The 25461-nt window shown below is 37.6% G+C and overlaps 1 protein-coding gene across 1 annotated transcript; it reads left to right on the top strand.

Annotated features, from left to right (window-relative positions):
* The first annotated feature begins 391 nt into the window (after window positions 1-391).
* Window positions 392-24800, top strand: LOC111255519 (uncharacterized). Its single transcript, XM_022817564.2, has 9 exons — window positions 392-589; window positions 3195-3484; window positions 3633-3782; window positions 6090-6313; window positions 6982-7261; window positions 18680-18792; window positions 19091-19226; window positions 19389-19561; window positions 23416-24800. Exons 2-9 carry the CDS (start codon window positions 3196-3198, stop codon window positions 23614-23616), a joined length of 1566 nt encoding a protein of 521 aa, XP_022673299.1. The 5' UTR covers window positions 392-589; window position 3195; the 3' UTR covers window positions 23617-24800.
* Window positions 24801-25461: the final 661 nt, after the last annotated feature.

Genomic DNA, 25461 nt, shown 5'->3' with positions numbered 1-25461 from the left:
AAACAAGTGTGGTACTGTTCGGTACCACACTAACTGTCCTCCACATAATCTATTCTAAGTCAAAAAAACTGTAAAGTGTCTTAAAAATTTTTTAGGGTATGATGGTATCTATTGAGTAAGATCGAGTGTAGAAAATTTTTTGCTACTGAGTGCTACCATAATACGAAAAAAACCAATGCACACCCCAAATACTATTCATTATATAAAAGTTCTTTATTACTATTCATTTATTATATCTTTTAGATTCAAATCAGAATTTCCTATCACTATCATATACGGAATTTGACGCAATGCGAGTAAAGTAAGGAAATCTTAAAAAAAAAACTAGATAAATTTGTTTTGTGGTACGATTGTGGCACCATTTGGAATTCAGCGTTCAGAATTCGTGTCTAACCGAATCTAATAGAACAACAAGGTGCGCGATGTTTCTAAAGTGAAGTGAACAATTATTACATTAATACTAAATAAAAGATTAATTCATATCTTATAATAATTATATTAATTGTAAATATTCCTGTGCTTTGTGTGTGCGTGGAACTATTGCGGCACTTTTTCAACAACTCAGCCGTAAACAGCAGTTAATAGCAATGTAAGTACGGTATAATGAAAAAACGTGAAAGTCACTTTCACGCCAAAAAAACAGTATAGAGACTTCGAGCACTAGTACATATGAAATGATAGCGACTATGGTTCACGCCACCAAATATAGATTACATTCTAGCGTACAATATATTTTCACGGTGGCATGTTGAATACCAAAAAATAAACGTAATATATAGATTTTCAATTGTTACGGCCACGGGAAGTGTTCTGTGGAACTGTAATTGTTTGCATCTATGTTCGCAAACAATTCAGACCCATTCGTGCGATTTCACTAATATGACTCCATCCTATGCATTGTATTAAATGGTGATTTTAGCTACGATTTAAAAAAATATGTTCGTTCTGTATTGCTGTTAGAGAAACTATTATATCAAGATCTTTATCATTGAGTCTCCTTATTCCAGCCGCTCGATATACGAAATGCAATTTTGAGATACGAGAAATCTACTAGCACTTTTAGAAATTGGACGATTATTTAATATGTAATAACAATAGTAGCTGCTAGATATGTTGATAACATAGAAAACATCGATGGTGAGTTGGATTCGATGGGCGTTGAAGTACACTGAAGTTCACTTTCAATTAACACGACATCCGACAGGTTTAGCAGTTTCGGTGTGATAATATTGAACCATGTAACAAAAATCAGACTATAATTATGAACCTAGATTGGTTAGATAGGTAGGAGTTGTGTTTTACAGCAAAGAATCCTCTTTTTAAATATTTGAGCGATTAATTATCGCAGTATCAACAATACGAACCATAATGTACCGTGAATAAATTCTTCAGAATAGTAATTATATTATGATTCGAGTTTTGCGCTTATGCACAGTTATAATAATGCAAAAATGGATTACTCTTTGAAGTATAGACTTCGTACATAGCTGAAATTTAGTCGAAGACTATAAAAAGAGCTCGCGTAGTATTCGATGGGTGAGCGTCGCTCTTAGACATCTACATATTTCAAAAATAGATTTATATATAAAAACAACTTTTTTAGTTTTCCATTAAAGCAATTTGCATCAGTGCAACACGGACTATTGACACTGTTCAGTTTCTTAGAACGTCTGCAAATGCAGTATTTCTTTACACTATTCAGCAACTCTAATTCTTACATCGTGATGTTATCCATGCCCGATGATTTTACAAACGACCCACTCAGCACTGTGAATCAGTTTCCCCTCTTTGATATACCGATAAACAACAAGTCCTATAAGAATGATTCCAGAAATTTAGATTGGAACAAAGATTACCTTGTTAACCAGGTCAGTTATTAACCCACTTGATTGTAATTGCTTATATATATTCCTTTTAGGTTCGTGTCCGACTAGCTTTAGAGATCGTTTTCATTCATTACGTTGATAATAGCATTTACCATAATTGTTACAAAAAAAAAAAGGCGAATACTAATAGCTGAAGTCCCGAGTTCCAGACCTCGTCAAATTAATCGGTCTCTTAAAAGTTTTGTAAAAAGTTGCGGAGTTAAATAGAAGATTAAAAAAGTGTTGTTTATATTTGTTGTGCATTTTTTATTTTAATTGCAATAATGTACAAAGCAGTTCACAAGCAAGACCTAAGTTTTTATTTCTCTCTAGTAGAAACACTTCAGACCAAAAGTAAGTGACGTTACTATTGCCGCCGAAAACATTATTACACTAGAGTCGCTGAAATGAGATATGGATTATATATAAAACCTGTAAAGTTGTTGTTGTTGGTACTTACTTCACGGAACAGATTTTATTGGTTTCGTAATACAGTTGGTGTAGCGGGTTTCATTATTTACATCTATAACAAAAAGCTTAAATAGAAAAATCCATATGCATATATTTGGTTCTTAGGGTCTTATTCATATAAATGCAATGCTGTAAAGCAGTTTTCCCTTTCATTGTTTATTTAAATTGTAATTTAATAACTTTATTACTATTATTTGAATAATAAAATGTTTAAAAAGGTTTTTTATATGATTAAGGTACATATGATACTTTAAATAGCCAACTATCCTTCACATTGTTTTGGTATTTAGTTGGGGTTCTAATCAAGTTCACCGACGAACCCACTGAATCTATGACGAGTGCTCCTACGGCCCTCAGGAACATACTGTTGACTTTACGAGATTACTGAACATAAATTAACAATTTGGTAGAAATCTACTCTGCACGCAACGCGAAGGTGTGTTTTATGTGTGGAAACTTTTTTTTATGAAACTTTAAGTTTCATATCCACCACGTGGCATCAATGCCTCTGACGTCGTATTGCATTCAGCTTACTGTATATGGCTAAAAGAGTATGTTTAATTATATTAGTGGACTAGTATGAGCTTTTCCAATCCTAAAAGGCAAACCAAGATTTATGTCATAATCAATGCCTATTTGTACGAATGATATAGTTAGAAACAAGTGATATTCATTTCCTTGGTGCTTTGAATGGAAGTTTAATGTGAGAAGTGATTAGCTTACATCAGAATTGACTTAATATTTAAAAATTAGAGACTACGAGTCAGCCGCAGGAAAAGTTTTAAATGTAAAGGATTAATGTAAAACTCAATTTAAAGAATATTAGTTGTTGACATATGTAATTTATTCTTTAAACAGAATGTTCCAGTTTCGTGCGTTCATATTTCGGCCAGTTTTGTGGAGCACAAGATCTGAAGCGTTTGCCAGTTATAGACCACGGCCGTATAATGATAACAAATCCTTTAGCCGCAACAAATATGATTCTCTGTCCGATGAAGAAATCTATGACGAGGAGATGGAGAAGTCTGAAGGTTTCGCTCACGAACGCAAGGTCGTTAAAGATGTCTATAAGGAAAGTCTCACAACATCGACGAGAACTGACGAAGAAATAAAAACATTTATGAAGAAACACAACATCACCGTTAATGGTAAATGAGAAAGATCTAACAAAGTATACATACATAGAGATGTCGACCTCGCCTGCCTATGAGGTTTAGAGGCAAACAATAAGAAACATGTATTAATGGTAGTTGGTGTTGATAAGACGTACAATGGAACATTTTTGTTGTTCCCCAGGTAACCTATTAAAACCTGTTCTGACCATCAATGAAATAGAGGTCTTTCCGAAACCCGTACTTAAAGAATTTACTGAAAAACGAATCACAGCGCCCACACCGATCCAGAGTGTATGCTGGCCCATGGTTATGTCTGGTACAGATTTGATTGGTAAGTTTCCTGTCCTTCACTTTTAGCCCAAAATGCTCTTTGATGTGGTCTAATGTGTGCTTGTACAATGAAGACACTGTGGTCTAATTAAAGGTTTGATTATTTACTAAGTAAGTAAAATTGTGTCACAGAGGAACAGCACAAGGGGAGCCTAGAAGCGTTACCCTCGTTAAGGAAAGTGGGTTAAAGGATGATTTTATTGACGTAGGGAAATTGCGGCTTCGCAAAGCTCCAAACAAATGAATGCTTTGCCTGGTATATGATAGATCTTTTTCTTGCCTTCTTGAAGCAATTTTCATCTGATGGAATATATGTTGGTTACATTTCTCGTCCTTAAAAGCTTTTTTATAGTTCGATTTTCGTTAATATCTATGTTAATGTTAATTGATATTTTTTTTTCTAACCTGTCAAAGCTTCTTCTTTCGTGTTCTTTTTGCCTTATTTTGCAAGCATGGAAGATTACTAGAAACTGATTGCGGTTATCATTAAAATTGATTTAAAATAGACATTCAAGTTTGAGCCAGAAGTCGATAATAGCAAAGAACTGAAGGACAGCACATATATATGGTCAAAAACTCACAGTGGGACTTTATAGAGATGGTCTTTTTCTCCGACTGTTCAGTCAATATTTCATGAAATTTCTTTTCAGTAATCATTAAATTCTATGAAAAAATATTGTTATGGTGTTAAAAATTGCGAATCAACTCCTTTCTTAGCTAGAGCTGCTAAATGCCTTTCAAAATTAAACATGATATACTGTAGACCGTCTTTGAAATCAGCCCACAAGTCGTTGTAGCTCCAGTGTTCATACGTAATATTTTACTTAATCTGGGAACATTTAGTACATTCTACGAGCAACTTTTTATGAAGACTAATTGATTTTTATATATAATAAGATGACTAATGAAATTGCCAAACGTTGCTTTGTACTTTCTCTAAATGGTCCAAATAGAATGAAAGTGGAGTCCAATCAACTTCAAATTTGGAAGCTACATTGTGGGGAAGTGGCACCTTCCGGCAAGCCCACCTGTTTAAATTTATTTAGCTTCAAGGATGGCCGCAAAATCGGAAGCCCACAAATCTTTAAAATAAATTCTTCCTCCTTGTGAACCAGCATTCATAAATTTGACTTGGGTTTTTTGAGGTCACTCAGAGATTTTCATTGTATAATATAACACATTTAGCTATTACTAGGCCAGGGTTCAAACATTATTTTGTGCGTAATTATTCCACTAGGTATTTTTTTTTGTATTATGAAGCGTCCCCTGTTAGTCTTCTTAAAAGGGTGGCAGTGAAAATATGATATCGTACACTCGTTTCAAAAAGGAAAACTCACATGTCAAAGGGTACTGTTAGCGTACACATTTACTGGAATTCGTAGTTCTTCATGGCTGCAAATACATACACACTGAATAGCTTCATTAAAATATTCTAAACAAACGAAGTGGTTTGAAGCTTTCACACCTGAATGACCAAACTGAAAAGCATAGCGTTCTGGCCTTACCGAAACGTTTGAAACGTTCTTTTGCACGAAATTTTACATTGAAAGAAATAGAGTCTGTGGAGTTTGAAATAGCGTTCGTGCTAGAATGCTAACCGTTTTAGGAAAAATGCGATTAAAAGTAATGGCTTTTTTGACTTGTCCTATTGGTGCTCGAAGTAAAATCATGCAAGTTTGCGAAATTCTACTGTTAAAAAAAAGTTACTGCATCGCCAGTATAATTTCAGCCACAAATAAATCAGTGGTGCAAAGTTTGAAAGATGAGCTTTGATCGCGTTATAATTGACTATCTTGTATGCATTGAGATTCGTTGAGAGTTCAGATGTGTACTAAGCTACACATTGATCATTTTTGCTATTTAAATGTATACCTTTGGACGCTTAATGTTAGTCCCTTAGTGCAATAAATGCCACAGTTATGGTTTCATTTTAACTTAGATCATGACATTTGCTGAAATATGTGAAATTGGGCCCCGACAACGTATGGTCTTAAATGATTTTTTCACCGGCGAATTCACTAGCGAGAACGATCGGGTACTGATAAAAAATTTCTTGGACATAAACTTCCAAATACTTGTAGAACAACTTTGCCTTAGTGAATTTGTCCTTCAGCTGTTTTTACCGTATTTTCGTGCGCCTGAAGTGTTCCAACGTTCCATAATAATTGACCTACCAATGTCGAGTTAAGGATTAATCTTGTTAATCGTTATCAACAAGTTGCTTATTTCTTAGATTAAACTCGACTTTATTCATTCCAATTCTGCTACGTTATTGAAAAATGTTTTTTTTGTCGAATTGCCGAGACAGGTATTGCTCAGACGGGGTCGGGAAAAACGCTCGGATACCTACTACCCTCAGCATTGCACATCAAGGCTCAACCTGAGAGCAACCTAAAAGGACCCACGTCCCTTGTTCTAGCTCCAACTAGAGAGCTGGTACAGCAAATCGCCAAAGTAGCAGAGGAGTGGCTATCATTCCATTTTGGGATTCGAAATGTTTGCGTCTACGGTGGATCTGATAAGCATTTCCAGGCAAGTCATCATTTCGTTCAACTTCGATTCAACGCTATACTTCTACAACGATACTTCCAGCAAAATGTACTAAATCAAATGCGAACGTTGAAATATCTTCTACACAAAAAATTACACTGATGCGTTTAAATGATCGTCTACCACTCTAGCGGATTTGTCATAGTTAAAAGCCATGAACATCGAGAATATATGTATACCTAAAAGTAACTGATTTATAGTATAGAGAAGTGATAACGAACATTTTTCATGTTTGAGAATATGAAGTGATTTTGTACTATTGAACCAATGAAGAAGGAGAAAGACTGCTGTGATAATAGCCATAGTGACCAGAAATTATTCTGGTCACTATGGTAAGTAGGAAATGATAGGGAGAACTATCTCTTTTGTTCCAACTACCCCTTGGCCTTTCTAGTATTATTTTTCATTGGTTGGATTTCTCTTGGCGAATTTTTAAAGCAGAATTAGTGTTTGATATAATGTACATTGTTTTATGTAGCCTATTTGCGTGACAATTCGAGATAGATACCAAGATTTTATAAATCACATCGTGTACTAAGAAGTGCTTAGAATATTATAATAAGACTGTGTCAGTGTGTGGGCGTAAAATCAGTTTCCAAATAAAATAAGTTTTAGAATATATGTTTGGGATTATTGCTGTACCATCACAGATAAGGGGACTGCGACTTGGGTCCGAACTATGTATAGCGACACCTGGTCGTTTAATTGACCTACTCAAGAATCGTGTGACTACCCTGGCTAATACCAGCATGCTGGTTCTGGACGAGGCCGATCGAATGCTTGACATGGGTTTTGAACCTCAAATTCGTGAAATTGTTGAAAGAATGAGAGAAGATCGACAAACACTGATGTTTAGCGCCACGTGGCCCGCGGATGTTCGTATGCTTGCTTCGGATTTTATGGAGCGAGATTCTCCCCGCATAAATATCGGTAAGATTAACAGCATCAGTAATAGTAGATCAACAAAGAAAACGCTAGCTCAAAATTCGAGAGGAAATTCTATGCAGTATGTATTGCTTTAGCAGGGTTTCGGGCTCAATATGATAACTATAACAAGTTAGTTAGTTACAATTTCACGTGAAAGACTTCCCTTTCATAAAACATGTATTCGGTAATCACTCTTCAAGGATAGAATCTAGAAATGTAATTAAAGTTTCAACCATCTATGATAATGAGTGTATTGCCTTATAATTAGATAATTGTTGTGATGACTCTTCCCACAACTCCAAACTTCTTACGTCTGCGGTGGGTGAAAGTGAACACCCATCCTTTTTCGAGCGTTGCCATGCTTCATCATTTCGAAACTCTTAAGTGGTGAACCGTTTCGCGGTCCACTGGTAATAGAGAAAGATGAGGGACGAAGTTTCTTGATTTTTCCTAGAGAGGCTTCACTATAGTTTAACGATTCGGTCTCTTTTGACTTGACGGCAAGTCTGTCCCGGGGGAACTTCTGTCAGCGATAATGAAAAATCGACCCCCTTAACTATTAGTGGTAGATGTTCGGAACGTTGCTACTTGCAGCCGGCTCTTCGGATTTTTTTCCAGTTCCTTTGTTACCGGTCTCGTTCATATTGGTGGCGGTATCGCCGTGTTAACTTTGCCTTGGTCTGCTACTGCGTTGTGGACTCTGTAAAGTAATAAACCTGAAAAAGGAACTTTTGTTTGTCTTCCCTTTTCACTTCATCTGTTCCACGTCAAAGATTGTTTACTTAAATGGATAAAATTCACATGCATGTGGCCCCTAAGAAGCTGGCCCTTGCCCGCTTTATTCTGTGAGGTGGGTCATGGTCTTCAGCACTGCAAAAGGGACTCTTGGTTACAAATATGCTCCAACCGGTAGCACCGATTCTAATAGACCGTAACTGCGTTGAGTTTAGAAGTCTACATCTCCTTAACATAAAGGAAGAAGAAACTATGCGTAGAGCGATATTAGTTGCATCAATGGCCTTTTTTCTAATCGATACAATATTTAATGTTATAAGAGCTTATACATCCTAGACTATACTGTGTTTGAAATAAGATTTAGACGCTGGATACGAGAACCCAGAATGTACATTTTGATTCTATGCTCGATGCCTATTATTGCAGTTTGTGGCCATATATATATATAAAGGTTTATATAAGAAGTCGATCGGATATACGCCATTGAGGTCTTCCTATGTTATTCAAGTCCGTACGTGTCAATGGAGCATGTTTCAAATTTATATGAGTTTAACATAAGTAAAAGTCTAATAATATTATCCTTTGTATATCATTACGATTTAAGTAATATACTACTATAGAGTGGTTGTGATGCATTTACTTTGTGGTAGGTAGATGGCGAAGCGTGGAGATGTAAACGTAAATAGGGGGCCGATGTGACCTCAGAGTCTTCGCAGGTTCTTCTCATATTGCCAAGGCGAAAGTAGCAGGAAACTTAACGTTTTATTTTTTATGTGAATTATGCCATGAATGTTTTTAAAGCGATTCTATTTTCGGCTCTCGATGTGCGAATGAGATGAAAGCTACTTGCGACCTTCTCTCTGGATAGGACTGGGTGACATGACGAATAGAAGTAATTTTTTGCTTAGCAGGAGAATGCATAATCAGCTATATAACCAAAAAAAACGACTTGCAAGTGTCAGCTTGCTGCTCGCGGGCATACCCTCGTGGTTGGTTTGCCGATGAATAATAACGGCCTGAAAGAAATACAAGTGGTACTTTTGAGCCAGCGATGCGCGTTAATCTACATATTTCCCACTCGACGATGGCCATAACGATTTTTCTTTATGAGTGCTTGGTTTACCCAAAAAACCTCAAAACAAAAAAATTAATCACATGTAAAGACTTATATGACGAAACGCATTCAACGTGTGATATACCTAATAGATATATGAATTATGTGTACATCCTCGTATTTATGGCTCTCTTGCAGTTATAGCTTTAACTCTTACAAGAATTTGCTTAAATAACACCCTGCTTTCTAGTCCATATAACATCACACAATATAGCAAATAGAACTACGATTCTAAGAAAAGCTCTTACTACCTGAGTCATTACGGTTGTGTAACGAATGCAATGAATTTCAACAACAAAAAACTAACGAGAGTGGGAGCAGTCAATAATTTATGTACTCCGCCCTTCTTTTCGTAAACCTGTATGGGCGAGACGATTGAATTTAGGTGTATTTATAATGATCTATGCAATAGTGACGTCCGAAATTCAGATGGGGATTTCGTAGAATGGGTATAATACTTATTTAGAAAATTGTATGTTTACCATTAACAGTATGACCAGATAAAGAGCATACGATATATCTGGATACATAGAGAAAACGATCAAAAATTACTGTATTATAGCTAGTAAGATAAATTACGTATACTGTACTATTCTCTTCCTTATTCCGTGGAGTGACGTAAAATCTCAGGAATTGTATAGACATAGTCGTGCGTAAGTATCCTGTAGCAAATTATGATTCAGTCAAAAATCAAAAAACGCCAAGGAGCCCCAGTTATAACGAACACTAATTAGAGGAATTTTTCTCATCAGCTCCGAGCAGTACGTTCCTTGACGATAACGTTGACTGCTGGTTCTATGCAAATGTATATTAGATCACAAGGTATTTATTGCCGCCTTAAAGAAAGTGAACCACACAAGATTTCTCTGGGAGGGAAGTCACCCGGGTATATTGGTGTATCGCGGACTGGCAAAAACAAAGAGGCGCATTTCAGCAGACATAGTTACATTACGTAAAACCTCTATCGACATTTCCTATATCTTCTAATGTTTGTACTATCCTAGAATTCCCTGCTGTCTTGGAAAACACCAATATTGGATTATACACAGCCATAAGATTGTATTCATACCACCAGATAAAGTTGGGAACGAAGCGTACAAGCAAAGGCGATGGGCTAATTGCCAACCGGACTACGACTGATATTGCAGATGTTAGCTAGTATGCGAAGCATGGCTATCACTTACACATCGAGGAGAACCAGTTGCATTCGTTGCGGTTTCCGCCTCATGTCCAGATATTAACTTATGCATCCTTCAGAAGTTATAGTTAAACAAAAGTAAGATTTCCGCTAGGTTCCTATACTTTTGTGTAAAGTGAAAGGTTTTGACCCTAGATTTCGAATTTTTTTGAGAGCCACGGCTCATCGTCCGGTTTAGCAATCAAGTATTTTGTCCCAGGATAGCGTACCTGATGAAGCTTGTTGTCTACAGTGCATGCTAGGCTTAAATTTGCAATCATTTTTGTTCGATGCAGCGAGAAGGAGACGTGCTCCAATGGATGGTGCTTATTTCTGCAAGCAATTGCCGATCTTATCCTGTGCGTTGCTTATTAACTTGCTGCAAATGGAAATTATCAAGCCGTCATAAAAGGGAGAAATGCCGTTAGTACAGGCAAAAGTATAGCAAAGGGTAACATCGGTCCAACATACGAAGGATTAAGTTTAATTATGATTATTAAGCTAAGGTAACCCAAGTTATAGTGTGACATGCAAACGTAAAAATAACTATTAATGATTTTATCTTGGAAATAAATAGTCCCACTTAAAATCAGTTCACCATCAACACGGAATATACGGGAAAAAAATCAATCTGTATCATGATATCAGAAGCTAAATTGGGTGAGCTAGGGAAGGATCTTGTGTTAGATGTTATCGTTTATCGTCTAAGGGATCATAAATATCCTGATTTACTTTGGACAGAATTTACAGCAGCTTAAATGCAAATTAGTAAGCGTATCGGAAGAGTGACAATTTTTGGGTAGGTGGCACTGTCCCGTTCACAAAGCGGTACAACGAGTAGTGTAAACTGAGCTGTACAAGCGCAGGCAAATATGAACAAATCTTCAGCGGCTAATGTCTTCCCATGGTATCGTTGACATTCCGGTCCAATTTCCAACGAGTTTTAGGAGAACCGGAAACACGAGGAGGAATTGCGAGGCAGTGATAAAGAAAAATGAGAGAGGGACAGAGAGAGAGAGTACCTATCCGGCGGCATCAAAGGGTTATGGCTTCGAGTACGTTCAGTGCGTCGGACTGCTGTCTCTCCGCCATAATGGTGTAGTTCTCTTGCTATGTTCTGAACTGAAAACTGATGGTGTCCGTGATATCCGATCTGTTGTAGATCCAATGACGCATTACATCATGTGGGCGGCCATTGTCACCTTCGCCCATTTTCTTCTAGGCAGTGATGCGGGTAGACAGCTCTGCCGGTGGAAAGATAATTCTCATTCCTAACCATTGTGCGTTTAATGGCGAGAAGCGACAGATGTGAGCACTCGGCCTTCAGTCGTATGTTTCGCACCCTCTTTCCTCCTTCGCCCTAACGTCGGGGTGGTCTTATTGTAAATATAAAAGTCTGCAATTTTGTTTGCCGCAATAAAAATGTGCTCGCTGTCCTACATGTTATTGGGTTTTTTTCGTATAATTCGACCTGCTCTTTTTCAGGCACACCTACCTTCTATCTTATTCAGTTTTCATCTTTCCCAGCATTGCAAATGTCGGTCTTATGGAATCGAATTATTATAACTAGATTTTTACTATATTTTTGCTTATGTGGGTTCTTCTCTCTGCCTCAGGTTATAACTAAATATAGTTAACCAATTCTGCCTAAGACTTGAACCCTGACACAGTTCTGATCGGTTTTTCTTGCCACTTAAACATGTACGCGTGTATTTGAGAATAAATCAATAACGGCTGTAACGATGCAGTCCAAACATCTTAGTAATCGAAGAGATCGCTTGTATTGGCTTTATCTGATAAAAAGTATATAATGAGGTTAAAAATAAGCAACTTGTGGAATAACAAAATCGCTAAAGTGTACATGCACACAAATTGTAAAAAAGGTACTGTACTTTAAGTATTACTGAGCGTCGCACTCGAGATCAAATCGTCCCTACCGACAACGTAGAAGAACTCCTATTACAACTAATTACAACTTATTATATATTAACTAATTACAATAGCATATGCGTGTACTGAGAAAAATATGCATGCATTAGAGACTCATATTGTTAGAGTGGCGTTTTTCCATCAAACTTGAACAAACCACTATTTTCATATTCGATACTAATCCTTGTTGCGTTAGTGTGCTCACTTTACTCGTTGCCCCTCCACCGTTAATCCGTGACCTCTAATTGTGTCAGTTAGAGTATTTATATATATATTATGTATTACTGCCATGCTTTTTTGCTATCTCACCGACATACAATAATCGGTGCTGCTTTGTGCGATTTTTGCCGCGTGACAAGTTTTTCTGAACTTGTTGTTTTTTAAGCTTTTCTGCCGTCTGTAACGTCTGTTAAAACTGTCCATCTTCACATTACTACCCTTAATGGCCGTCGTTGGGCTATCAATGGCAAACGACGGTTAGGTGAAGGGTTTTATGGCGCAATGCCAATGTCTTTTGTGGGCCCCTTCAGATGCATTTACTTTTTGGTAAAGGTCGACTGCTGTTCAAGATAGTATATTCTAGAGACAGAAAAATAACATCTGTCGAAAGACTATGTACAATAGAAAAGTATAAAGAAAAAAACATATATATATATATATATGTATATATATATATATATATATATATATATATATATATATACATATATATATATATATGAATGGCATTGCACCAAAAAAAAGAGGGAAATTACATTCCTTTTTTGCCCTCTTTTGCTCAGGTCCGACCTTTAGACCTTCCAATGCTGTCAGTTTTCTCGCTTACACTTTATATTTAGGGTATCTCCGCAAGAAAATCCGTTGGTGTAAGGTCTGGTCTGGTTCATGCAATAGCAGGGTATTCTATGTACCCCTTTCGTAAAACCGGTCTGCGTTTTTAAACTATGCTCTTCCATCACGATGGTAGCGTGTCAGTGTTTCATCTTGTTAAAAATAAAACTTGTCGTCTTCAATCATTTGTTCCCTCCGAATGCATGGTTAAACGAGTTCTTTAGTTCATTGCCTCCACTGTGTTATCAAGAAAAAAAAAGTTCATTTAAGATCTTGTTGGAAATGCCAACAACTTGTTTTCCGGAACGTTGTTTACTGTTTCAAATTTATTTTTTACTTTCTTAGCTGTAAGTCACGTAAATGAAAAGCTTTTTGCGATTTTGTTTCTGTACTTCCACTAGTTTTTTATATTTCCAAATGCGCTTTAAAATACATTTTTTTTACTATAAGCCTATGAGGAATTATAAGAGCTGTTCTATGCCTCGTCCTATGCTAGTGATTCCCTTGAATCACGTCCTGACGTATGCTTGTGATAGACCTAATGTATAGAGAAACGAGGCGATGTGCCTTTGAGGCGTAGTGAGGGCTTGAAGAAACGACATCAAGTGCTAAATATATGAAGTATGCTCTAGAGGACATTTCGCAGTCGAACAATAAGGCAAAGCTATGAACGAGCTGAGCTGACACAGCTAATAAAATATACAAACATTATCGTCAATGTTTTTTAGCGTTGACTTGTATTTTGTTAATTAAGAAAGCGCAAAGTCTTTATAAATAATAATAAATAAAAAAAAAATTGGCTGATATTATTTCATAGTAGTACTAAAGGCTTATTGACTTATCTATTGTGGAGACCAGTCGGGACACTAAAAAAGCATCGATAAACAGATTTTGAAGTGCCTGACACTTAAAGTACGGTGTGCGTATTGCTCATACCAACAAGGTCAATTATTAAGTATTAATGAAACATATTGCACTATTCTCGTTTTGAAACTCTGACTTTGCCAATGTTGTAAACGGATTATGGACGTATGCGTTATGCATAAAGAACAGCGATGAGCAGTTGAAGGACGTAGGCCAAGGCTCGACGAGCTTGAAGCCTTTAGATAAGACAACCTTCAGCTCCGCTTTATGGCGTGACTACAAACTGTGAACGTAACGTCTCCCTGCTTAGCGGCCCCTGCCTGGTCCAAATAGAGAACCAGTAAGGCACGGCCGGCAGCGACTGACTGTAGGGTGGGTTAGTGGCGTATCGAGCATTGTCGAAGCGGATGGCCTTACGTATACTTAATCTGATGCCGTACATATAATGCGAACGATTTATAATAGCATTGACCTCATATTACTAACATTATTTTCTGTTCAATAAACATGCGACAGATAAGCTTCATTGTATACTCACATAGCACGATCTTCCGCTTATCAGACATTTAATGATGCATATCTAATCGTATGCATCAAAGTTTTATAATCAAATCAACTACCGACTACTTAATCCAGCTTCTCATAGATTGAAATAAGGCTTTATTTTACAAGCGGTGCCTTTTTCAGATTAAATAACTAGAGCTTGCGGTGCCGATGAATATTTCGATGTGAATGTTTCTTCATAATTTGGTGACTATTGATTTAAGTAAAATTAGTTTCTTGAATGATAATTTTTCGGCACAGCCGTTGTCCGTTTTGATAGCGACAATTTATGAAGCATAGGTTTCGCATATTATACAAGAAAGCTTATTAAAGCCAGAAATATTCAAAGGAATTTCTTCAGTGGCGTCAGCAGTAGAGGAAATCCTCTGTGCTCCGCACCGCCGACGACGAAATTGGGGCTAGGTAATTCGCCAAGCCGAACAGGTAAGTTTCGTTGGTCCCTTCGCCCACCCTCATTCTGACCTTGTCTGCTCATTTTTCGACTTACCAAGTGACGCCAAACGCGGACTGTTTATATGGAAAAATGCCAAAACGCTTGAATCTATACGAGCGTAAATCTCTGACGACATGCTTGGTGGTTGAGTGCATCCTTCAACACTGAAAACGGTACCTTATAAGTACTTTATCTTCGGAAGGAAGCCTAGCAAAGATAATTGTTCAGCCTAGTGAGGTGTGAGGTGTACTTTTTGACAAGGTAACGATCCCATAAAAGCGAGCTATAATGATTGTGAAGCGACAAAGACCAGACACTAGTTACGAATTGGTGTGCAGTGGAACTTATGCTGTGCAATAGACTTAACAAAAGTGTAAAGACGGCGGTAGAAATATATATCCATTTCCAGTTTCCATAAGAAAGTGTGACTTCATTTAGGTACCTTGGTGTAGTCTGTTTGACAGTAGATGTAGCTGGTCTAAAGATGAGAAATTAAATTTTGTATAGTATGATTAATATATATGTACACTAAATTTATTTAAAGTTTAAAGGCTTTTCAAGAGGTATGCAGCTCGTTACGACGGTAATATATGCTTCAATCATATAAAAGTCAATTATACTGAAGACTTTTCTCAGAACCTCTTCATACGTGAATGTACCTATTTGCGATCGCTGTTAAATGTTTGTTGTGAAGGACAAATACCCCTATGTTATATATCGCTATATATGGACAAATATTGTATATCTTACATCATTGTCTATTGGTTGGCTTGCGATTGAGTGGCCTCAAGACGCTACGCACATATTTGCCATTGGTATCTTATATAATTTGTATCTTTGCCATTGGTATATATATAAATTGGTACCTTATATATAATTGATAATCTTATATATATATATATATATATGGTTTGTAAGTCATACGAATCGAAGCAACGTGTTGATTTCCACCAGTAGTGAACAGGGCTATATTGATATCCTCTGTCTACGATGTCTAGTTAGATCTTAATTTCCAACCGAAATGTTTTTGATCAGTGGAAAATAATAAGAGTTAGTTAGTTAGTTATGCACTGTGTCAGCGTTATTTTACTTATAGTCGTTGAATTTGGGTGCAAATTGAGAGATTAATTTCTCTGGCAGAATCTAGAGCTTAATGGATAAAGTCGACCTGTTCCTTTATTTAAATCATTTATGGAAGTAATCATATTAGTCGTAGGAAGTAGCTGGGTTAAGCAGCTACATGAGTTAACTGTACAACAGGCTACTAGCCCTAGTTACATATACCAAATTTTAGAACCCCTTTAAACGTGTCGAACACAGCGTTACATAATAATTCGCTGGCGTGCTCACCTAGAAGCTCATGCAACGACTTTTTTTGCATGCGTTAATAGTGCCAGTGGTATAACGGTCTTGCGTATTCGATATGGCGTTTGTACGTCTTGATTTCAGCTTCGATTTTTGGACCTAAATTCACCTTAGACTCGCTCGAAAGTTTTCTTTTGTCGCAGTTGTGTGGATGCTTTGACGTAATAAGCGTAATAATAATAAACGGGTTTTAATCTGGGCTGTTCGGCGGCCACATGTGATAATTCTAAAACATAGTGAGACTTACAAGCTGTCAGTCTTGGACGATTTAGCTAGTGTACGCATATGCACCGCCTTACTGGGAGACGTACGATTTTTTCAGGCATTCTATCTATTCTTTCACACCGATCGTACCACTGCGGATTTTGTAAAACACATAGGTAAATTCCGGCGGTTCGATTTTTCTGTAAAAAATGTAGTGGCCTGACATCTTTCGTATGGATACGACTTCTAAGATATGAACATGGACAGAAATTTGGCGACAGCATCTCGTCGAAATCACATATTGCTGCTATCTACAATACATTAGTACTTCCTGTCTAAAGTACACAGTATTTGATTATTGCAGCTCCGTAAAGTTATTATTCGCAAATGACGTGAGGTTTCTCGTACGCCCATGTGAAGCAGCTAAATTCGTTCACTAAAAAAGTTCAGCTAAAACGACCTAAAATATCTTCAGCTATTGCAGAACGACTTCTCCCCACCGACCATCCGACCGCGCTCAAGCTCACAGGCAACAGGATCAGTCTTTTTTTCAAACTTTTCCACAAAACAAGGTATAAAGGCCTTAAAGACTGCAATGCTTCAATCGTAATAAGCTTTTTAATCCGCAGCGTGCTCTCAATCTCTTCTCCTTATGTATTGTTACACCCCGAATTTGAAGCATGAGGTATTACAATGGGGGGTCATCCAGAAGGAAGCGCACTGTATAATCGGGCCCAACTCAGTCACCCGCCAAAAACTCGTGAAGAACAAATTTACGTCGCAGATTGTCACCTCTAACGTGAACTGCTGTATTTCGTGTCCCTTTCCTTCGATTGTTGGCCGTTCGATCTGCGGCATCAGTAAGATGTGGACCTACGATGCCTATGCCCTTCTGAACAAAGAAGTACGATAGACTTAACCATGCATTGCGCGATAGTGCCGTAAACATTGGGCTTGGGAACAAGCGTTTTTGCTCAAGATCTTAATGAGTCCACCCCTCGATTCAAGTTCTCTACCGGCTTTTGTGGACGATACTTTGTCTGCACTTGCACCTTCCGTGCGGCGGAATAATATTCAAACACCAGGAATGAATGACTCATACCTTAGGTGCTTAAAATATTGATGATAGTAACAGCAGTAAGAGTTATGGTAATAGAATAAGCTAAATAATCTTCATGTCTGTTGAAGAATATCTAGTACAGATTTTGTGCGCGGCACTTTCTGCTATGCGGAGGCCTGCCTGATATATATAATACCACATCGTCACAGGTCGGACACAAGTTAGCATTGTTCACAGCGAACAACACAACAAATACGCAACAGCGTTTTGAAGCGCTAGGTCATGCTATTTACTCATGTGGCCGTCGTTACCGAACAACAATGAGCATTAGTCTGAAAATCATTAATTTCTTGTCAATGAAAAAAAAACAAAACTGTAGCCCTTTCCATTTGTGACAGCAGCATCGTCAGCATTACCATAATTAATCGTTAGGTCGCTGGAAATATCACTGCCGAAACCTTATCCAAACCATTATAGCCTACACGTCCTGAAGTATGAGCTATGCGTTTATGTATGAGATCTCCAAATATCCAAGAGCTAATGCTCCAGGAAAAGGAAGCGCCGCATATTATGATGCTTCTTAGCGTAACGGAGTGTGTTTCCCCAAACAAAGGAGCACATATCAAAACAATGAAAAATATTCGTTTTTTTTTTCCATTGAACTTCTTCTTATGGAGATGGATTTTTACCTCATATCGGACAACACAAGTGGCGGCAGTGATATTAGAAGAGTCCGTACTCACGCGTAATGCTTACGCCCAGTGTAGCTCCGTATTATTACTTGTATCATTGATGTATATCTAACAGAAAAAAAAAAACCGGCGTGCCAGAAAGATTTCGTTGCAATTGGAAGCCAGATATGAAAAAAGGATCTTTTAAGCTTTAAATATTTTTATCAAATTTTTTTTTATGCACGAAGGTAATATTAGCTTGGCGTGATTTCTTGAAAATCTCTACTCCATTTACGTTTTCCTATACTGCTAAAGGCAGTCCGACTTGGAAGTATTGAATTAGCGTAATTAAATTAATTTAAATCAAACTGTTATAGCGTAAACGGGCTGCGCGTGCGCGTTCAGTGGCGGCGTTGTTTGGGCCTGCGGTAACTTATTAACCAATTGTGATTTCTGTTCTGGTACTCATTACAGGCTCGACCGAATTATGTGCTAATGAGAACATCAAGCAGGAAGTCCGAGTTATACCGGAAAACAGAAAACGTGCAATGCTTCTCGATATTGTTCATTCACGGCCCACTCATAAGGTAGCTTGGCCCACAATTAAGACTGGCTTTCTATGCCGATCGTATAAAGTATTCAACTTGTAAATCAAATTGACAAAACAAATATATTTAGTGACAGTTGCTCGGTTCGGTTCCGTGATATTAATTTTTCTAAAATTCGAATAGAAATGATACTACCACTTAACCCGCAGTGCTCTGAATTATAAAATTAAAGGATCTCTCTCAGTATTTCAATTTTTCCATTGTTATGCTAAAGTCAAGTTTGGTTCCTTAGGGACCACAAGATAGAAATTCACTGGGTCCTATTTTCTGTGGTCAGATCCTTATATTCGCCGGCACAAAGCGAACCGTTTCGTCGATAGCCCGAGAGTTGCTTCAGTCCGGAATTCGTTGCGTTGAATCTCATGGCGATCTCAGCCAAGCTAAACGAGAGAGGTCACTTCAACATTTCAAGGGTAAATAGAATATTCTACTGTAGTCAGTGGCCGATCTGGTTCTTCTTAGACGTTATGCTACTGCTCTTAAAAGTGTTCGTCGTTTTTGCCGATTGTTACACAGTGATTCCGGATATGTTACCATTTATAATGATATGTTTGTCATTTATGTGGATTACGTAGGCACTACGAATGTGATGGTCGCGACCGATGTGGCCGCCCGAGGTCTTGACGTGCAAAACATCAGCCTTGTGATTAACGTTGATTTCCCACAGACAGTTGAAGATTATATACACCGTATCGGACGAACTGGCCGAAGCGGATCTAAGGGCGAGGCGATAACCTTTTTTACCGAGGTGAGTGACCTATCATTATGGCGAATAATCGGATGACGCTCTGAACTTAGAACGCTCTGAGTTGGGAAGCGCACTGTGCCAATAATTAATTAAAGTTCCATATAATTCTGTATCTTACGTTATCGAAGATGACGTTTCGCGCTATCCTAAATTCCCAGCGTGGCCTGGACCGCGAATTCCGACTGCCAGTGAGTAGGCCAAGCTTACCAGGCCTGATACAGGAACTACGAATTTCGAAATTCGTTATCACTAGTTCGTTTCGTCTCTATTACTTGAAAATTTACGGTAACACTTTAGCATTACACTAACAAATGTTTTGTCTGACGCTACGATAAACTTGTTTAAAAACAGCACGTAAAGTGATAAGTTTCGAGGCAACTGCTTCGCCAATGTACCTTTCTATGGATATGGGTTCTAATCTAAGATTTGTCTATTTGCTCTTAGCATTGTACGACCATAGTTTGCAATACGCAACACCTGTACTGGGTAAAAATAATATTATAGGTATATATATACCTATATATATATATATATATATATATATATAGGTTATTATTATATATATATATATAATATTGAACAGTGTCAGTCGGTCTAGAAGAAACAAAGTTATTCAGCATGCGCACGCTTCTTTGACTACCCCAGCGGATTTGTTGTGAACGAAGCATAGAAAAGAGCTAAAATAATAAAGAAAATAGCCCGGCTAATCCGGCTGTCATGTGCCAGGATACGGACCATTCTGATACAAATGTTCTGGACAATTTTCAATTAATAAAATGGTCTAAATCCTTTGATAGCTTAATTGCTGGGATCATTCATGAGGACTAGACAAGCATAACGATCAGAAAGCAAAGAAATCGAAGTTCAATTCAATTGAACTTCGTCACAATTCTTACGCGTTTAACCACTTTGTTTATTCGTTGCTTGTTAATCGAACTTCGCTTAATTGACAGGATAACTTACATGCGTTGAAATCTACTTAACTGTTGTTATAATGCATAGAATTTAAATGTGCTTATCTTCACGTTAGACAAAGAATGGCGGCTTTGTGTGCCTATTTAACAAGCGACAACTTGAGCGTCGTAGTGCATTCGGGCATGAAGATGAAGTGTCGCGTTCAATACCATTATTAAGGAGTGTTAAGTCGATGCTTTCTTGCTCGCTACTATTCGTGAGAGCTATATTTTTGTCGTAGGTAGAGAAGTAACGCAAACATTTGTTAAGTTTGCTCCTTTTTGATGGTGATGGCGAAATCCGCAAGTAACTTTTTATAAAGTTTGTTCAAGTTTTGCTATGTCGCAGTCTGTAATATATGGACGCATTCCCCTCTAATCCCGCTTAACTGCTTTCGTTGTTAGACAATGCTAAAATCAATGCTTTTAGGATTATTTGCTTTGTTCAAAATCGTATGTATTTTTTCTTGTCTCCAATGATTTTTCCTTATCTACTCTTTACACGAAAGGAAAAAAATGCAACAAAGCTAAAAAGATCATACCAATGAGTTGTTAAACGATGCGGTTCTAGCGACCGCGTACTTTTTGTACGTTATGCTTTGTTTGTTTTAAATGCTCGTTGTGAATTGATATCGCTGTGCATCCCTGCATATCATTGCGTTTATGTTAATGAGGCTTAAGCAAAACAGAGAAGTGCCTTGCTGCTTTATTATTAAGTCGGCCGACGGCGCTGCTGAGACCTTCTCGCTGGGGGCATCTTTTTAGAACCCGCTGTTAGGCCCTAACTGGAGCTACTTAACATCGTAAAAAGGAAACTGGCAAAAAAACGCTTAGATGTGAGAGAAAGGGGGCGGGGTGCCATCATTTTCGGACGTTGCTACTAGTACCGTTGAAGACGTATGAAATAGTGCCTTTTCAGAGGGTACCGCTCACTTCAGTGTAGTCCTATGTCCATCGTTCTGAAGTAGTTTGTACAGGTGGGCTGTAGAGTTCCTGTTGCGTTCGCGCGCATAGTCAGGTGTTGTTACGTAAGTCCTCAAGCAGTTCTTCTCATTCCGTCTAGATGCCCAAGGCCAGCTAGTCTTCTTCTCATACACACCTTATCCTATTGCCGTTGTTCGTTTCCAAAGGCGTTAAAGTGGGGCTTTGGCTAGAGGCGGAAAGAAGAATGAGTAATGTGCTACAATCATAGAACGTAAGTAATAGGAACCTCCTGCTCAGTCTGTGACACTGTGCTAAACGGTCAGTGAAGAAAGCAGCGAAGAATTTTAGCTCTAGTTAGGTAGCGGTTTACTAAGCACAACCAAAGTATACTGTTTTTCTGTGTAGTATTTCTAATAGCGTAGACAGGACTAGAAGCAGTAGTACAAGAGGATCAGTGCCTGGTATATGACCGCGTATTAGAGCCATAAGCTAACTTGCTATTAAACTTGAAACGAAGGGAAGCTTCCTTTTATGATTAGAAAGTAAAATTATCGAGAGCTTCATACACGTTTCACAGGAAATGTTTAAGTTCGCACGATGTAGTTGTTTTTGAATTATATTTATAGGCTTTCATTAAAAACATCTGTAATATGCGTGATCGACCTGGTCAGTCACGTAAACCACAATTTCAACTTGAAATTGAACTGATATAAAACAGTGACGATTAGAGATAACTTTAAAGTACATAGCATAAAATAGTGTTAGAATAGTGATATTGCGAAGCTGTGTAAGTAAAAAGCCTGCTGCTGATCTCTGTCTGTAGAAACTGTCGTTTGCCAGCGAAATATACGATATATTTGTCTCTGTGCGACTTTGTCGAAATCGAAGGACATAGCCTTTCAGGCTAAATTGATCGATCTTCTATGGTCAAATCTTTGCAATTTGCCTAGCCTGAAAAGCAGCCAAAAAGAAAACAAATTGCTTTACGTAAATTCAAGGATCAGTTTGCAACTTGATAGGGATGTAAGAAACTAACATTGAGGAATTTCACAAAAGTTCATTGTCAAATTTTTCTATATGAATACGCAATTTCGGATTAGACTGGTCTTGGATCGAGGAGTGTTTGTCCTATGGGAATACATACAAGCATAATATAGTACACCCTGTGACCTGCAAGGTCTACATTGCGTTTACGTCCCAGTACGGGAAAATGTTTCGATATCTTTTAGTAATGTGTAACATATTTAGATATCTCAAGAAAACAAAGATTATAAGGCAAAGATTTGCCAGAGCAAATACGGCCCCATAGGATTGTGTCCAATATCTTTTTCTAAATAAATAAAATATATGTAAGTATATTTTTTCCTGAGTATCATTATACTGTACCCAGATCTAATTCACCTATATTCAGCTATGATGGACAGCAAAAATATGGGGCCGTGAACGTCAGTACATTAATTTGTATCATTTCCAGTTGGTGCCGCTTCATTGCGATATACTATCGGCTAGGATTGTAGAGGCCATACTTTTCTCACTGATGTGTGCAACTCGCCGGGAGAACTCAAATATTAGATTGGCAATACATTAAAGAAATGAGCAAAGCTAAACATGATTTTACGAAATTCTAAGCGGAGGAACCCATATTAAACAATCGTTATACATAGCAAAGCGTCGCCATTGTGAACGAATTACGAAGTTTACCAGAAGTATTACCTTTATACAAGGACACAGTAAAGACTCTAAAAACAGCAAGAATAACAACAACAATAAACAAACAGACAGACAAACAAAGCCGAAGTAAAGCTGAATTTAGTTGCCGTCGTGTTAACAGACGAACTGGTCTATACGTTAAACACAAAGTCGTTTCCCGTTACAATGTGTCAACTAAAAATTCACACGTAATAGTGCCATAAAAGTCGTGCTAAACTAGCAGGCTAAACAAAAAGTAAGTATATGCAATATGGTTTGCATTTTCAGGCGGATGCGCCATTCGCGAAGGGTCTTATCAGTGTGTTAGCTCAAGCTGATCAGGAGATTCCTGCGCATCTCAGAGATATCGCGAACAGAGCTTCTAAACATAATACAGGTTTCCGTAATCGTGAATACAGACCGCACGCTCCCAAGTTCAGCAGATTGAGTCGATCGTCGAATTGGCGACACGCGGCCCGGAGCAAATAGATGTCAAAGTTCTCAAGCTGGTAACAATTACAGTAGTTAAGTTCTATGGATAGAGATATTCAAATTCGGTAATTGGGATTGAGCTGCTGTATGTTAAGCAGTTCATAGCGCTTTAGTTCAATGGCTGTTCGAGTCAATCGATATAGGGTCAACTTAATAAGCGTGTGGTGATGTACGAAGGTGATGCGTGATAACTGAAAACAAAAAGCAGAACTTCAATTGAATCTTAAAATGAGGAAGTATTTTATATTTTATTTGATTAACTCCTAGCTCCATCCAGCAAATTTGCGCTTTTGTTGCGCTTTTTTCTCAATTACGTACGTTTGTCTTCTGCTGAATGAAAATTATATATAGTATTATTGCATTGTTATCTCGGCCTCAGAACTTGGTGTGGGATCGAATGGCTGATGTTGTAGTGAATACCAACTTACGATACAGAGAAATGCTAACTATAGGTATGTAACAGTTATTTTATACGTAATAAATAACAGTAATAGACAATATTGGGACGATCTAGTGTCCTTTAGGAAGGACATAACGCAATTTCTAATCTACTTGGAAAGTGGGAAAAGGCTCATTTAACTGAAAAGAATAAGGTATTTGTTATTGTATTTTTCACTAGTCATTGAATTTGAGTAAGCTGAATTGACTAGTATATTTAAAAAAAGAGTCCAGTTTAAACATCCGTTTAGCGGTTTTTCCTTGTTCACTTAATAACAAAAGTAAGAAGCTCTGGTATGATCAGATTCAACCTATAAGCTAGTTTCGCAGGTCAAAGGGCCGCTGTCACCCCTTTCGTTTGTTGACTTTCAGATTGGGTCAGGTACGTGGGGCACCCATTAATTTTAGAACGCCTCACAGTAGTCGCATTAGTATCGGTTAGGACCTATTTCATACAAACGAATTTCCATTGTTTGGGTCTGTATCGAGCCTAACTGTTTTATTTTCAGTTGTATTAATTGATTATTGCTACATGCATGCAGTCTATAATGTATAAAAAAAGATCGTTTCTTTCTGGTTGGACAAACGTGAGATTTCTATTCAGCTGCAGAAAATCACTCATAATAAGGTTTTTTTATTTTATGTTCATTCGACAAATTATCAACAATTCCGGAGATATTTAGTCACTTTTGAAAATATAATAAACATGAAACACAATGGGGCACCGTTGTGACCTTGAGAAAGTATCTTTTCTTTTAGGCCACTAGCCGCACTTTCAATGAATCCTGCATAGACTGCATTAGCCATAGTCGGTAATTTCGCATTAGTTACAGGAAATATCTATCAATCAATAGCCAAGAGAACGCCCAGTTTACAATTGGTCTTTAATCTGTGATTAAAGCTCCCGCTACAAAATTTTCGATGATTGTTGTAATTACGAGGTCAAAAGTAAAGAGTTAAAAAAAAATATGAAAAAAGTAGGTCGTAAATGTACCTTCTACTGCTAATGATCATTCAAAACCGCGCCGTTATATAAATCTAATTGCTTGATGTCTTTTTTTTTTTTAGCTACAAAAACGACGCTATAGAGCGGTCCATTTGTTCCAGTTGTCTAGTGTTAGTCGTCCATGATAACCCGGGTTCTGACCGCATGAATTTGTGATGCGATGTTCGCTAGAAAAATGAAAATGAATCCGAGGCATAGCACGATAAGTTTATTACATCCTGTAGGAACTAGACCGATCTTTACGGCTTAATACCGGCGTATGCTATCAACAACTCTGGGTACCAGAGCAGTACCACGACGTGCCATCTTGTTTTTCATTCTATACTACGGTTGTATAAAATATGCGTCGAGAAATTGTAGTTAATAGTTGGTGCTTCGTTTATCGCATAAGAACGAGG

Source organism: Varroa destructor, unplaced genomic scaffold (assembly GCF_002443255.2).
Source record: "Varroa destructor unplaced genomic scaffold, Vdes_3.0 BEIS01000001.1, whole genome shotgun sequence".
NCBI classification, from domain to species: Eukaryota; Metazoa; Arthropoda; class Arachnida; order Mesostigmata; family Varroidae; genus Varroa; species Varroa destructor.
This window is presented reverse-complemented; position numbering and strand designations above follow the sequence as displayed.

What these genes read in the sequence shown, in the direction of transcription:
- LOC111255519 (XM_022817564.2), top strand. Translation starts at nt 3,196, where the DNA reads ATGTTCCAGTTTCGTGCGTTCATATTTCGGCCAGTTTTGTGGAGCACA. An exon ending in GATCTGATAAGCATTTCCAG is followed by an intron (nt 6,314 to 6,981) that starts GCAAGTCATCAT and finishes GTACCATCACAG; the next exon opens with ATAAGGGGACTGCGACTTGG. An exon ending in ATTCACGGCCCACTCATAAG is followed by an intron (nt 18,793 to 19,090) that starts GTAGCTTGGCCC and finishes TTCTGTGGTCAG; the next exon opens with ATCCTTATATTCGCCGGCAC.